Consider the following 16,434-nt stretch of genomic DNA (forward strand, 5'->3'; position numbering starts at 1 on the left):
GACGGGACGTTATGTTGTCTGCGGGCGGGGCAGGGCAGAGCAGAGCGCTCGGGGGCCCATCTCCTTCCCGTGCCTCAGGGGCGAGTCCTCCGCCCGCGCAGGGTGTGCGCCAGCCCGTTTGCCGCGGGGTTCGCTCCCTCTCCGGCCCGGGGAGAACGAGTCGATGTGTCCCGCGCCTCGTTCCTTCAGTCTGCCGCCCGCCCGGCCCGCTTCGCCCCCTCCGGCGGGCGAGGGCTGCCGCCTCGTACGGTGAGAACCGTGCAGGGTGGGAGGCAGGGCCGGGCCGGGGCCGCCCCTCCCCGCTGCGGGCGGCGGTTCGCGGCTGCTCCAACCGCCTCCTCTTGGGAAACTTCCCCTCAGGTGGCCGGGCCGCCCCCGGGACAGGCCGCGCTCTGCCGGGACCCGGACACGAACTTGTGCAGAGCTCCAGGAATCGGTCGGCTGGTTCGCCGTCCCTCAGGTAGCGAAACTCGGTGAAGTTAAAATTTGGCTGTACCCGGAACGTTTAAGTCCTGGGTGCCGGTCTCTGCGGTGGTGTAACGCTTTTCTGAAAAGTGCCCTCACCCTTCAGGAAGGACGCTGTCAGATGTCATCATCATTCCTTAAAAAAACATACGCTCTTCCTCCTTAGCTGCTGTTAGAGTGGGTTGTTGTTTTTTCTTTCTTTGCAGTTTCATGATATGTGTAAAACAAACCTTAACTGATATGCGTGTTGTCATAATTTACTCTTCCACTAGGGAAAAAATGGGAAGCTCTTCACTTTTGCTTCCATGCTCATATCTTCAAAGTGCATTAAGTATACTCAAGGTAATATGCACTGCTCCGCCTCCAAAACTTACATTTGTTGTCCCGAAAGTTCAAGTTAAAGATATTTCTGTGGTGGTAAAAAAAAAAAAAGTTTGTTTACTGTAAGTAATTAGAGTCAAGCTTAATCCCAGGTTTTTTTTTTGTTTGTTTTCAATTGAAGTTTTAAATTTTAATTTTTTATATATATATAATCACGGATGTAAGATGTTTCAAAGGGTATGAAGAACACCAACAAGCATTAGAAGAAAAAAAAAAAAAGGTAAGCAAGAAGGATGTGTAGAGGGGCAAGGGAAACCTGACAAAGTTGGGTTTTTTGTTCGGTTTTAGGTTGGTATTTTTTGTTTGTTTGGTATTTGTTTTGGGGTTTTTTTTGTTTGTTTTTTTATTATTTGTTCTGTTTTGGGTTTTTTTTTTGTGTTGTTTTTTTTTTTTTTAATTACGGTGTTAGGGAGAATGCAGTGTTTTCCCAACAAGTATGTTTGTGTTCAATATCTCAGGATTAATCTATATAAATGCATTTTATGTGACTGTTAGACTAACTTTAGTTTAGCTGTTGAAAGCAAAAGTTCATTTCTGGTAGGGTGAATAACTGAGCCAGTATTAAATGTCATCTGCCAGAATTCCAAGGTAGCAGTGCTGTACCACGGTGTTTTTACAGCCTTGTGTTACGTCCAAGGTGTTTTTGTTTCTCCAGAAATTAAGACTAGATGGGAGCCATAATAGCTGTTTTGTACAAACAACAAAGATCCTTGTTTCAGGGGTAATACGACTAAAATCTCAACTCCACAGGTAGGTTAATGTTATTACTTGGAGTGGAGTTCAATTTTTTTTTTTCCTTTATTCTGATTTAGAATCAGACGCTCTCATTACTATGATTTCCTTTAGGAAATACCATTAGGTACAAAGTTAAGTAGTAAGATATGTTTTTTTTCCTTCTTATTGTGTTTATTTTTCAGTTAAAATCAGGATCCTCTTACGACATAAATAATACATGGTCAAGTTAGTATTTGTAAGTATTAGTTCCTGTTAAACCCAACAAAGTTACTTCTATTCTTGGATCGATTGGGCTAAGATTAATGATGGCCCTTTCTAGCATCGAGTTTGAAGTTGTGTGGCTTGTGGAAACGAGTAGACAGGAAGTAGAATTATGGTGCTCTTTACTGTTTTATGTTGAATTTATTTGGGTTGTCTTTAATGTTTCTTTAGATGAGATGCTGTTGCTCAGGTATTTAAAAATGGCATTATTAAGCATGTGAAGGATTTCTGAATGTTGAAGTTTTGGGGCTGGGTTGCTGGGTCTGAGCTGTTTAAGACATAGCCTTAATGATTCGAATCACTTGCTTCATACTTTCTTCTGCGGTTAAAAGAGGACTGTGTCCTGTAGATCCTTCCCATCCATCCTGTAGCTGGATCGAGTGCACGTGTTCCCTCAGTACTTTATCCAAGGCACAGTTAGGGGCCAGTTGAATTAGTTGTAGTGGTGGCAACTTGCTGCTAGTGCTTCTCACATCCAGGAGGGTTATTAGCAAGTCCTCATGGTAGGCGATTAGCATATAGCAATAATCTGATTGTTCCAGGAAGCAGTGTGATTGCTGTGTGCCCATGTGCACAGCCACTGCCTAGATACATGCAGAGCATGGATGATGCCTCCCAGCACACTGAATGCAAAGCACAAGTAGCTGCTACAGTGCAGAATTGCAGGACAGCTGACTGGAGAGCTCTTCTTTGCCTATAGCAAGGTTTGAAATAACATCTGGGCTATACTAAAGTGTAACTTTGTCAGTTTGAAGTTAGTGTTATTTTTTTATGCTGAGATACAAAATGATATGCCGGACCATTGTGGAATAGTGTTTTTACGTGTTTTTCTTAGGCAACCTTTATCAGTGTAAAAGCATAGGTTTCTTAGAGTGTAAGCCACATTGGGAGCTTGTAAGCTGCTGATTTTGGTCTACTTACTTTACAGCACTATTATCTTATTGGAAAAAAAATGAATAGGACAAAAAAAAAAGCTAATTTGATCTTTGTTCTCAAAATGTTAAAGGGCTTTTCTTGCTGGACTTTTGAAATATCTAATGTATATTGTACTTTGTTTGCTAACAAAGGCTCTGAGTTTCCCATAAATAATATTTACAGTGCTGCTGTCATGAACACCTGAAACTGTTGGACAAGTTATGTATTTTGAGAGGAGCTGTAGTTCCTCGAAGTATATACATTTGAACTTGTTACTTTGATTGATATATGGGGATAACAGTTATTGCTTTAAATTTCCTTTCATTTCACATTTTAATGCTACTATTGAAGCTTTAGTGTTCTACTAAGAAACCCAGAGGCAGACCTCTGAGGTACGCTAACCATGAACTCATTTTTAAGAACTGGTATTTGTAACCGTCAAGTGTTACAACATGCCAGACTTGAAATGGACTGTAGGAAGGATTAGTCTAAAACGTGCTCACTTCCATCTTGTTTCTGCAGTAAAACGCAGCAAGTTTTAGTGAGATACAAGTTTTTCTTTCTTCTGGATAATGTTAATTATGTACAGTCAGTCAGTGGCTCTACACAGAGAAACTGCAATGAAGAATAAACCATTTAAGATACTATTTAAATTACGTAATTGATAAATTGTTTTCCGTAAAGTAATTGACATAAAAATACTCTGATAAAACATATATGCATGAAATACATTTTCTCTTTGATGAATACTGTCTTCTTAAAACAACTAAATTTTGAAGTCAGGAGATCTTTGTTTCTTAATTTTATTTTTCAGGGCACAATATTATCTTTTATAGTTTAGGTCACTTGGATCAAAGCATCACCCAAAATACTTAAAATCCTTTTGTGTGAGAAGGATGCGTCAAAGATATGCCTAAAGAGTGAACACACATTCAGGAATAAAAAGGTCAACAGAAGGATATTTAGAAATGGCTTTTTTAAGTCATCTTGTGAACAGACATCCTAGAAGTCAAATTAAGAGTTTCTGGTCTGTGCAGTGGGATTTTTTTTTTAAGTAGAATTCTAAATATGTTCTTTGGTAATGTAACTTAATGATAATTTATTTCCATGTTGTCTGCCCAGGTTCGTGGGAAATACTTAATAATCCAAGAAAGATCGGAGCACTTCTTGCATGTGGCATTGACTTTTTCAGTCTGGCACACTTTACGATGCTTAAGTGTAGCATTAAGGCTAGATTAGCTGATCAGGAATAGACTATTAGCAAGTTCTGAAATGTTTCTCCTGCTTTTTCTGTGTTCATCTGGGCCCTGAGGTAGCTAGAAAATATGGATTTTTGGTCTGCTATCATTAGTAGTTCACAGGAACTAGGAAATGTTCTCTGACAGCACTAGCTTACATCAGAGCAGGTTTGAGACTTGTGACGAAAGGCAGTGACACTAAAGCCAGCTATTCTAATAAAAAGGACTATTAAGCTGTCATCTGGCCCCACTCTCATGTGCTTTACCTCACTTCATGGTGTACCCTGCCTGGAGGACAAACAGTTGATAGTTTGAGAAGAGCAGAGGTTTTAATTATATTTGGCCAATCAGGAGCATAGTTACTTTCATAACAATAACTAATTGAATAAATAAGTCTCTTGTTATATGATGTAATTTCCTGGCAGTCAAGGCTCATCCCACCAGAGACTAAACAATATCATCTGTCCATGTGAAGTTATTCCAGTGTCCCAAATGTGCACGTAATCCAATCATGTATCTAGAATATTGGGCAGGGAAGCAGCTTTTTTATTCTTCCTTTCTCTGTGTGTTAAAGGATGCTTTTTGCACAGAACCTCTTTTGCTAAATCTGCTCTTTTCCCACACTAGATGCATAGTGGGAGAGTCAGTGACATGTGGAGGAGGAGAGGAAATAACAAAATTGACATATTCATGTAAGAAAGTACTTGTGATGTAAGAGAGGTGGGACATGCACACATACACAGGCTAAGTAGAAAAAGCTGATGAGATTTTTAGGTTGTCTGGATGCTACCATTTACCAATGATTTTGGAAACATTACTTTAAAAAAACAAATGTGGCTACAATCCTTTTTGGGAACTTCTAATAATAAGGAGTTTCAGGGAAGTCAGAGCAAGAAAATTTTGACTGTTTTGAGAAATGTGTCTCAATTCAAGTTTGAATTCTATTGAATTTAGTGAAAACCCTTTCTACTTGCTGTTGTAGCATCGGTGGGTATTAAAGCATCATTTTGTCAGCAGAAAGTTGTTTTTCTGGAAACTGCAATTAAGGAGTTGTGCACTGGTCTGCACTGGAATCTGTGGGCAAAGCCACTGACTGTTAATGAGCTCTGTCTGGCAGCCAGGAAAGCAATAGGGAATGGAAAATACCAGTATAAAAAGAGGACCAGGAAAAGGGGAGCAGACTGCTTCTGAAAGGTATGCATTCCTAGCCTAAAAAACATTGGTTTAAAAACAATTTAAATACTTACAACTTGGAGCTTCACTTTTTTTTTTTCCTCAAGGACAGTGACTGAAACTTGGTAAAGTCATGGGAGCAAGATACTCAAAGATGGAATCACGTTTAGGTGTTTGGGAGGTGCAGGAGCATTTCCATGAATCTGACGTGCTTCTTAACAATAATGGCTGTGCATGGATGTTTAAGTGGTTCCTTTACAGATGATTTATATTTACTTTAGTCTCCAAAAGGTCCATCTCTGAGATAGCAAGACAGAGGTGGAGAGTCAACATGTTAACTGTGTGTGTGGAATACAGGAAACCTCAGGAAAATTCTCTCAGACCACAGTGTTTTCTTTTTTCTGTTTTCAGTTCATTGTTTCTGTTTTCCATCTTACTTTTCCGTTTTGCCTCTAAAAAAAGTTCTCCTGCAGCAAAAGTCACATGAATGCAGTGAAAGGGAGATGGATTGGGTTAGGTATAGTTTTCGTGTTCAAGTACGCTGTATGTGTATGATGCAAGTGAAGTGGCTAGAGAGAAGCAGATGCCTTCCTCATTCTGTTGAGTGTCAAGGGCAATTGTACTGTAGAGGTTCACCTCCCGAAGAGGTGTTGGGAATAATCAAATGTATTTCCAAGGAGTATAATTATAGAGAGGTTTTTTTAATATAGAAAATAACTGCTGCTCAGACCTAATTAGACTTGCAAATAGATGTTATCCCGGAGTGGGGTTCATAACTGATAATGAAGTTGTTTCTGTAGGTTTCTAATATCTGCCCCTCTTTTCAGTTCCAGTGGAGAATGATTGAGATACTTATGAGGAAATGTGAGAAGGCTTTCAGTTGTTCTTTTTTTTAAATAAACCTCCAGAAAGAACACTTCCTCCTAATTCTCAGTTGTTACTTGACTTCAGAGTTGTTTATCCTTATCGTTTAAAATTGTAGTTGTTTTTTAAGATTTACTAAAGCATGATCACCTGTTCGTCCGTTAAACTCCTTTTCCAATTCTGCCATCCTCATGGCTTCAGCATTTTGTTATAAAGGTTTGCTGGAGGAGTATATCATATGATTTCTTTTTCCTTATTCATTAAATTATTGTTAATATCGACATTATACGATACTGGAATTCATGTGTGTTTTACAAGATGTAATTTAAAGGTTGTGAAGTTTTATTGTCAGCAGTTCAAACCACTGTACTTTCTTTCTCGTGTATCCTGTTCCTCAAGCATTCTAAGAAACCTGATCTTATGTGCGGATTTTGAAATGAAGTTTTACACCTATGCTGCAAAGCCAAGAATATGACAGTAATACTGTAATGTTGGTACATCATAAATCTTTAAATTTGCATTTGGAGCTTCAAATCTCTCTCCTGACAAGCTAATGATTCTAATGATCAGTCAGAGAATTAATGCATTGTGACAATCCCATTGTTTGCTTTTTAGTCCATTTTAAAAATAATGATTTCTGTTGCTGCTTTCTAGATTAACAAATGGCGGCACAGTGTGTGACAAAGGTGGAGCTGACTATTTCCTGCACCAATCTCTTGGATAAAGATGTTGGATCCAAGTCAGACCCGCTGTGTGTGCTTCTCCAGAACACAAGTGGTCAGCAGTGGTATGAGGTACAGTGCGGCGCTTCTCCTGAGTCTGCTAAAAACAGTCTAACTTGTTGGACCTTTTAAAACACTGTAGTGTATGATTTCATTAAAATATTTTAATTATATGCCAGCACCTCTGAATACTTTTCTTTAAATTATAATACTTATACAGGTAGCATATTAATAATAGTTTTCTAATAAATTCTTACACCTGTCTGATTTTTAGCGGTTCCCCCAGCCCTGTGTGGACCAACAGAAGAAGCCTTCCACATAAACACATAAAATGTGTTTTTATAGATACAGTACTCCAAAACTAGGGTCTTATCCTGGATTTGGCATTTTACCATTTTTATGCTGGTCTTCCCCATGCAAGAGTAGATATTCCTCACCGGGAGCAAAGAAAAACAGGTCCTCAAATATCTCTGACCTATAGCAGTGGGTTTTGTAATATAATGTGGTCATTTATATTTCATGAAAGGTTGGTAGGAAGATATGTCTTTATACTTTATCCTAAGAAGAACTTTTGAAAGTCTTCAATACTATGTTGTTTGATTTGAGTACTTGTTTGGTTGGTGAAATATTGGATAAAGCGATATCTTTCTAAATGCAGGTTGATCGCACAGAAAGAGTTAAGAATTCCTTGAACCCAAAGTTTGCCAAGAAATTCCTAGTTGATTACTATTTTGAGCTTGTTCAGAAGCTTAAATTTGGAATATATGACATCGATAACAAAACCTTTGATCTGAATGATGACGACTTCTTAGGAGAATTTGAATGTACACTGGGACAAGTAAGTATGCAGATGATTTCCTTCAGAATTAAGAAAATATAAGTTAGTGCAATTATTTTATCTTAAATTTATATCTATGTTGTGTAGTAGGAGTACTCTTAAGTTGAATAGGATGACCTTCATTTGTTTTTTCAAGCCTCAGTTCAGTGTATATACATTTTATTTGCAAAAGGTCTTGAGATGATACCCTGAAATGTACTTTCAAATGGTGAATGTCCAGATTGCTGTCTGAAAGTAAGTGGACTGTCACTGAGCACAAAGTAGTAGCTGCTGTTTATTTACTCTGATACTCCTATTCTTATTTTTACGCTCCGTGGGAAGAGAATAGGTGTATAGCAACATGGTAGTGTTCACAAGGGTCATGTTAACCTTGTAATTTGCTTTCCACGCAAGGCAAGCAGTGATTCTGGTTCTGCCTACTGTTGATTTCAGCTGTCACAATCAGGCAGCTTCTTTTTAACTTGTTCATTCTGATAGATCCTTTGAAGGCATTTCTTCTCATGACAGTCTTCTTGGGATTTTTCTTCCCTTGTGTCTAAAGTCCTTTTATTTTAAGTGCATTATGAAGATGGAGGTGTTGGGAAATGAAATTTAGTAACAATTTAAAATTAATTATTCATTCTTAAAGTAAAGAAGGACCTGTAGAATGAGTTAGACATGCTTCTGAGAAAGAATTGGTTGAAGAGGATAAAATAAAATCAACTAGAAACACTGCAGGGGGAGGCTGATGTTTGTTTGCATGACAAACGTTGTGTTTATATATCTGTTTGCTGAAGCCCTTTATGAAATGTAGCTTGCATGTGTTTGACTGGTATGTATGAAAAACTTCAGAACAATTTGAGATTGGAACTTAAGGTGTTAATGTTTGTCCGTGTATGTGTATGATGTTACTACAAAACACTTTATTTCATATTGCTCCTGAAACTTTGCATGTGTTCATCTGCCTATGTATTTTAAAATTTTGAAGTATATAAAATATCACCTATTTATTTATAGGAGGTCATGGGAAGTGAATATAATGCCGTCATCTTCGTGATGAAGGAAAAATTCCTAAAATGAAAATACCTCACTGTCTCATTCCTTCAAAAATCTATTAAATTGTGTTAATAACTCTTGATACTCAAATTTTGTCTTGGCAGATAGTTTCTAGCAGAACTCTAACAAAACCATTAGTACTTAAAAATGGCAGACCTGCTGGAAGAGGAAGTATTACGGTAAGACAATTAAGACAATAAATCTCTTCAGTGTTTATCCTTAAACGTTTTAGTGGGATTTTTTTTTTTTAGTTTGTTAGTAGCTTGAACACAGCGTGTCTAAACTACAGCACTGCAAAAAGTATCTTGAAGCATTTTTTTCCTCCATTAACATTTCTTTGTCCAAAAGGAGAGCAGCCCACCTTCTGCATCTATAAGTTTCATTGCATCCATCAAAATAATTAGGACATCGGATGTGCTACTGTTTGGGCAGTATCTGTAATTGTCATTGTCATCATCTAGTGAATCCCAATGTCAAATCAAATTGTTCTTCCCTTCCCCCACCCAATTTTTAATGTTTCATTTGTGAGAAAACATGATTTTTTTAAAATAGACCTGTCATAGGAGTGTTGTGTATATGAGAAAACTATGTAGTTCCTGAATACAAAATGAGTTTTTTAATTTTCTAGATTACAGCAGAAGAAGTGAAGGATAACAGGGTGGTTATACTGGAAGTAGAAGCAAGGAAACTGGACAATAAGGTATTTAAGTACTTTCTGTCTCTTTGATAAAGTAGTAAAATCAGAATTTTGTCAAAACAGGAAAAAGTTTTTTCTTATTTTTTTCTGAAATAATTAAATCCATTAATATTTTTCTTACACAAAAAAAGAAACTGAAGAAAAATTGCTTCAGAGTAACTTCATTGACTCTTTTGAAATGAAATATATTTCTAAATAAGAAAAGTGCATTGTAGGGATATTTGGTGAATAGCATGCTTCCACTTACATATTAATCTTTACACTTAATCATAAAGATAAGGGAGTTCTATACAATATTCAAACCAATGGATATACCAAATGATTAGCTCTTAGCACTCTCAAATAAGTGGTAAAGAGTGTACTTGGAGTGTATAAATCTGTTATGTTAAATACTTTTGTTAATTACTTATGTTATGTTATGTTATGTTAAATACTTTTGTTAATTACTTAAATACTTATGTTAAATACTTTCCTAAAATGGAAATAATGGAAATAATGGAAAAAAAAGTATTTTTCCAGGTTGATTTAATGATATTTTTTTGAACTAGATTAAATCCTTGGTTTCCTAATTATCCATCGTAGTACCCATTAGCGTAAGTATTCTTGGGCTTGAACTGTCAGATATTATGTATGCGGACACTGCAGAAATGTTATCCTAAATTGACCGATATGCCCTGTTTTCTTCCACTCTTTCACAGGTTGTAATATAATCAGACTTGCATTTCTTCATCTAAAGCTTTTGTTCCCTGATTATTTAGTTTTTTTGTTAATCTAAGTGTGTTTTAACTAGCATTTAATGGAATTCATGCTGCAGGCTGTTCTGGAATAATTACATGTTCTTTAAATACAGGATTTTTTTGGAAAGTCAGATCCTTATCTGGAATTCCACAAGCAGACTGGAGATGGAAACTGGGTGATGGTTCACAGAACAGAGGTAGGATATTTTCAGTAAACAACCTAGAGATTTAGGTTATTTGATTTCCAGTGTGTCACAGTGCCTGACAAAAAGAAGAGAATGGTCTGGTAGTCGACATGCAGACCAGTTAGAAATCACCTCAGCTCTTCCTCTAATTTTTCTGATAGGATGGGAAGCCTGCCTTACTCTGGTTTTTGTTTATGCCATCCTATTTTTAAAGGAAAATACTCTTTTTTTTTTTTTTCCCCTCCAAATATTCTGCACAGGGACATGTCTCGCAGTGCTCCTCTGAGGTTAGAACTTGGGCATTTCTGTGCCTGTGCGGTCCTTATGTCAGTGTCACCTGGCTGTGCTGTTTGCTAATGAAGGTAATTATACCCAATGCTTGCACAGCAAGGGCAAGCCAAGGGTAATGCTGAGTGAGGGGAAACGTGCCGGAACAGCAGCAGCAGCAGCCTTCGTTCCACCCAGGTGGAGGTTCCAAATGTCTCACTGTAGTGGAAGCTCAGGCCCTGGTCGCTACTGAGGTTCTGTGCGCATTCAAAGCAGTGACCATGTTAATTTTGAAGCACAGATGTTGAAGAAGGTCAAATCCTTTTTATGTCAGATGTATAAAACCAGTTTCTCTCATGAGGTGGTTCTTCTATGTAAAATGTATCTTTTCTATGAGGATTACAGTTGTCTTCAATTACAGTAATGGATCCAGAATTTACTGTTCCAGCCTGGAACTGTCTGGAGGATTATATTTTTATGTTGCAGGTTTTAAAAACCTTTTCATGTTACTAACTATTATTTACTGGTTTCATTTTCAAAAGAGAATCTTTTTTCTCTGCACTCCTACAGTGCTGGAAGTATAAGTATTACTATTACAAGTATGATTAAGTAAGTATTGCACGTTACGTGTATTTTCTTGTGCTTTTTAAGATCATTATTTGGTGTATTGGGTATATTACAGGTACTTTCCAGTTAACAAATTCTGAAGATCCTTCAGTATTATTCTTAAATATCACTTATTTAGCATTCAGCTTGAGAGACTGTGTGGGGCAGGGTGTCTTTTTTTTTTCCTTGTGCACTATTTCTACTTAACTATATAATGAATTTATTGAGGGAACATTTCCGTAAGTAGCATGTCAGAATAAATATACACTGGAGTGAATTGCAATCTCCAGGGCACTGATGTATTAAGAAATTCTGGTGTAATCTTTATCCATATTTTTTTGGTAAGTCATGCTTTTATATATGTTTATGTGTATGTATATATGTGTGTGCTTATTAAAAAAACCCCACCAATACTTATGTAAAAATAAAGAAATTTAACTTTTTGCGGTATAGGAGCTGAATGATAAAGTAGATCATAAGTAGAAGGATAAGGAGTTGAAGGATGTCATCTCTTTTGGGCAATAGTTCTGCATGTTGGGAATGTTTAGTTTGTTTATGTCGTGTACGTTTGGATTTGGATTGCAGGAAGGGAGTGACAGCAGCGTTGGTTAACTTTCTTTCATGCCATGATTTTTGTATCACCAATTACAGTAACTACTTTCCACTCTTGTGAACAACACTACTCTTGACTTTTTTTTTTTTACAGGTTATTAAAAACAACCTGAATCCTGTTTGGAGACCCTTCAAAATCTCTCTCAATTCTCTGTGTTACAGTGACATGGATAAGTCAATCAAGGTAGTGTATATGAAATGTATGTATGAATCAACATGTGGAAATAAAAGTAAGATATGTAATAAATGGAAGATGTGTTATACTAGTTATAGCCTCTTTTTGGTTTTTATTCTTATTTGAAAGTCACAGAGATATACGCGTGCTTTAGGAAAAAGCAATCTCAGGTTTGTGATGTATTATCTGGTAAAAGATGGTCTTTGAAAGTCCGGGAAACCAGTTGATCATAAGTAGTTTTGAAATGTCCTCATTTAAATTATGCAGTTTTTAGTGTTGCATCAGCCAATATTGGTGGTGTTAAGACACTGTATAGTGAAAGATGCGTGGTAAAGGCTGGAATATGCTTTGCTGTATGTTGAGGATCTTGTAATGCTTTGTTATGGGTGTAACAGGGAACACTAATGAAATTCTTAATATACTACCTGATACAATTAATTACGCTTAATAGACTAGCTGAGATAACAGATGTAGACCAGATATATCTTGTGGATACCAGATGTAGCAACTTTTCTCAGATGAAACTTGGTCAGAGAGTCAACCTAACCTATGAAGTGATAGTTTTACCAGGACTGGTTTTTAACTCTTTCTATCTTCAAATCTTATCTTGATTAGATTATGTTTAACTTCTATATGTTTTTCTTCAGGAATTCCCTTTAGGGGAAGTTAAACAACCAATCCAAGTGCCATTTATAAGCTATTATAAACATGTTAGGAACCTGGTATTTTAGCATTTAAAAAAAAACAACCAAAACCAACCAACCAAACAAAAGAAAAAAACCACACAACCAAAAAACACAACCAAAATCAAATGAGTCAAACCACTATACTTGCTGTTCTTTCTCTAGGAAGGAAAAATAAGAGCATGATCTGCATGTGACAGATTTTAGTCATATGACTTGAGGCAGTACTGGAAAATGCTTAATAGCCACAGGGGTCTGGGTGTTAAAAGCACCTGTCTAAATTTAAATACGTAATTATAGAGTAGACTAATGAACAACTTTACAAGCCCACAACTTGCTTCCTTTGCTGCTTCTGTGTTTTTTCTCCTTCTCATTCCTTTCTGCTTCCCTTTTCCACCAAATAACTATGACAGCTCTTATTTTTCTGTAAATATATTTCTTTTTTTCAGTAAACAGCCATACTAAAAGTATAGACCATTTATTAAAATATTATCCATTAAGATGGAGTTATCGTCAGATCTATTGTCATTTTAATAAAGTCTGTTCTTTGGAGTCTTAACTTAGAAGTGCAGGTTTATTTCCAGAGGAAACAGATTTTACTTGAAGTTGTTATGGACTTGCAGACAGATGGTAGGATTATGTCTTAACTTAGAAATCTGGGAGCTATCACTTCAAACATTAAAATGTAGACGGAATTGTATTATAATGTTGTTGAAGGATTAAGCAATACTTTTTAACAGTTTTATATGCGCACAGTTGCACACATAATGGGCTGTTTGTCATAGTAAGTAAAAACACCAACTTTTCCATAGTGAGTGGCTTTTCACCTGTTTAATGGCTTAGTTTGTGTATCCCCAGCAATGCACAAACCAAGTCAATTCTTTATCTTCTGGATTTACTGCTGTATTCCGTGTGTGTTTGCAATCGGTGAAGTCTTTCTGTGCTGAAAATGTGAGTCTTTCATCTGGAGCAAGCATGCCTAGTTTTGCTGGGGAAAATATATACATATGCAATTTTATCCCATGGTTCCCTTGCGCTATTGCATGTCCAGGAGAGCATACATGGAACAAAAGAAATATTTCTGTCTTGCCTGCAGTAAGTGTTGAAAATTGGGTTAGATGGGTCAAATATATTCAGCAAGACAAACTTTAATCCCTTTAAAAGGACAAAGAAATAACTGCTAACCGTGAACAGGTATCATAACTTTTGGCTCAGGACATGTCTTCAGTTCTGAATTTCAGGTACTGAAGCACTTGGCTGAGTATTTGATTGGCTTAATTTATGGCATTCAAAATAATTTTTACACAGCATCTGCCATTAACATTGGTCTGTTGGCACTGTGGCTGCTTGTATGAGATTTAAGTTGCTATTCAGTGCATGTGCATGCATTTTATTTATTTTTTGTGCATTCAAAATGTTGGAGTAGTGCAAACCGCAACATAGAGGTGTGTTCTGCACAGTGTAGAGCTTGCAATCTACACATCATATTTTGTACTTCAGCATTACCGTTTGTTTTCAGAAAGCTAATTCCTCTCAGAAGCTTAACTGTATTTATTGTTTGCTTTACTTCGTTATTCCTAAATGAAGTGGGCAAGCAGTAATCTAAATTGTTTCTTGAATATAACGTAGGATTTTTTCAGTCTGGAAAAATGGATGTGAAAATGGCTGTTCAGTTTAAGCCATATATATTCAGAAAAGTTTTTCTTGGAGTTTGTTTTGATTCCAAATAATAGGGGATTCCTACTTTGACTTTGTTATTGTTATTTTTTAATTTTTATTTTAATTTGTTTTCTGTGATTTGATTAAGTTAGCTAGCATGTCTCTGTTGCTAAACTGAAATAAAAATATCAGGAGTGGATGGAATTAGCATATGCTATTATAGATAAATACCAAGCTTTTTATCTAGAAAGACAGTTGGGGTGCATTCCTAAGTTGAGCTTTTTAAAAACAAAAATTGAGGACACTATAAGAGTGGTAAAATGATGCTCACTCAAACTGATAAGCTTTCAAACACACACAAAAAGTGTATTTTTCCCTTGTTCTGCCTTCTTTGGTGGGTTGTCATGTTAAAAGATGCATGTATTGCATAGTAAAAATTTGCCTTAAACATTGAATACAGGAAAAAAGGGATTTTAGTTGACATTCAGATCCATGAAGTATGGGTCATAGTGACTGTTTAAATTTGCTAATCTTAAAAAAAAAAAATCAAGTCATCTCTCTAGTTTTAGGGCTGAACCTTCATCTACTTTTAAATTCTGAGTTATCTCGAAGATTGATAAAGTAATATAAAAGAATTAATATAACTTTTGTGATCACTGAATAGCTGATTTACTAAGTTTTTACCTGGATGCTCAGAGAAAGTTTTTCAGAGGTATTAGGGAAATTTAACAAAGTCTCTTAATCTGTGAGGACAGTAAAAAAACTTAGATAGTTTTCCTCTTCTTCTTAACACTTCCTCACTCCTAAAACATAGTTCAGTATAATTGCTGTTACCTGCTTACGCAGGAGCTGGCACTGCTTAGTATTCTTGTCTCTTCCTTCGCTTAAGTGGAAGATCTGATCTGAAACCGGGTATATTGGCTTTTACCCAATCTTGATCTGTAATTTTTAGATGCAACTCTGTTCAGTTCTAAGACTGCAGTGTGAGAAAAATCTCCGTGATATAAGAAATTTAAGTATGTTTTTGGACGTTCAGATATGCCTGAACAAGAAATGCCATTGCAGTGTTTATTGCTTTTGTATGGCCATTTCTGTTACTAACACTGAATAATGCTTCATTTTAGGTTGAGTGCTACGACTATGACAGTGATGGGTCTCATGATCTCATAGGAAGTTTTCAAACTACAATGTCAAAACTGAAGGAAGCGTCAAGGTCCTCACCTGTAAGTCTTACACAGTCTGAACTGCCTCCGTGTCCTTGATAAGCTGATCTACTCATTCTGGAGTAAAACTTATGTCACTTGTCTTGTAGGTATTGAAGCTGAGTTAGGCTACACATCAACAATCTACTGTATTTGCGGCTGACTCAGCATTTATGTTATTCATCCACTTTCCTAGGATGAATATCTTGGTTACAGTTTTTAAATACCCAGCTGTCATCACAAATTAATTTCATTAATCATTACAATACAGAAATCAAAGAATTGGGAGTATCAAAGAATACACTACCAATGTCACTGCAGTTAAAAGGCAGATTTTACTCATTACTTTATTTCAAGTGTGGCACTTATCAACAATCATGCGTATTCTAGTGAATATGAAAAAAAATGACATTTAAAGCACTGCATGAAAATGCAATTGAATGTGTTGCCTTAGATGGCTCTTCTTTAAAGTGAAATTACCCTTCCTGTTCTTACAAACTGTAATAATTTGCAAACGTTTTAATAGGCAAGGTTAAATTTTGAGGAAGGTTAGTGTACCAACCTTAGCGTGAAAGTCTGGTTTATGGTCATGTATGTTGTTAAAATCATTCACCATTTTTTCCTTTGTTTCTGTAAAACCTGCAGAACTGCTCCTGCATTAATAATAATGGGATATAGTGAGTGTCTGCTTGTACTTTTCTAACATCTTGAGTGTTGCATTTGTACTTAATCCTTCAGAGCTGTTGAATATGAAGAGTCAGCCTTGACTGTAGTGGTTTTTCAATTGCTGCTTTGTGCCCTGCTATGCTTTTCTTCTAAATACCGGTTTCTGAATTCATTTTGAGTTATGTATGGTTCAGTTTAATGCCTCTTAAGGTTTTATAATGTTTGTAAGGAATTTTGGACTCATATCGTATGCCTAGTTGGAGCTCTTAGGTGTTTTTCTCTTTTTTTCTAGATTTTCTGGGGGTAGATGGTGTCAGT

At 36.5% G+C, this 16,434-nt stretch overlaps 1 protein-coding gene across 6 annotated transcripts in view; it reads left to right on the plus strand.

The window, feature by feature from the left end:
* The first annotated feature begins 104 nt into the window (after positions 1 to 104).
* CPNE3 (copine 3) overlaps positions 105 to 16,434 on the plus strand; it is a 133,000-nt gene continuing 116,670 nt past the window's right edge. For 3 of the 6 annotated variants that reach the window (XR_010605708.1, XR_010605710.1, XR_010605709.1), the window contains exons 1-9: positions 106 to 460; positions 6,687 to 6,826; positions 7,413 to 7,592; positions 8,732 to 8,806; positions 9,256 to 9,327; positions 10,175 to 10,258; positions 11,826 to 11,915; positions 13,523 to 13,540; positions 15,373 to 15,471. Coding sequence is in view for 3 of the 6 variants with exons in the window: in XM_065627170.1 (XP_065483242.1) it covers positions 6,695 to 6,826; positions 7,413 to 7,592; positions 8,732 to 8,806; positions 9,256 to 9,327; positions 10,175 to 10,258; positions 11,826 to 11,915; positions 13,523 to 13,540; positions 15,373 to 15,471 (750 nt within the window). In the remaining 3 variants the exon portion in view is untranslated. Of the gene's footprint in view, positions 461 to 6,686; positions 6,827 to 7,412; positions 7,593 to 8,731; positions 8,807 to 9,255; positions 9,328 to 10,174; positions 10,259 to 11,825; positions 11,916 to 13,522; positions 13,541 to 15,372; positions 15,472 to 16,434 lie in introns of all 6 variants that reach the window. The other 3 variants (XM_065627170.1, XM_065627168.1, XM_065627169.1) reach the window with 3 other exon arrangements.

This window comes from Caloenas nicobarica, chromosome 2, assembly GCF_036013445.1.
Source record: "Caloenas nicobarica isolate bCalNic1 chromosome 2, bCalNic1.hap1, whole genome shotgun sequence".
Classification (NCBI taxonomy): Eukaryota; Metazoa; Chordata; class Aves; order Columbiformes; family Columbidae; genus Caloenas; species Caloenas nicobarica.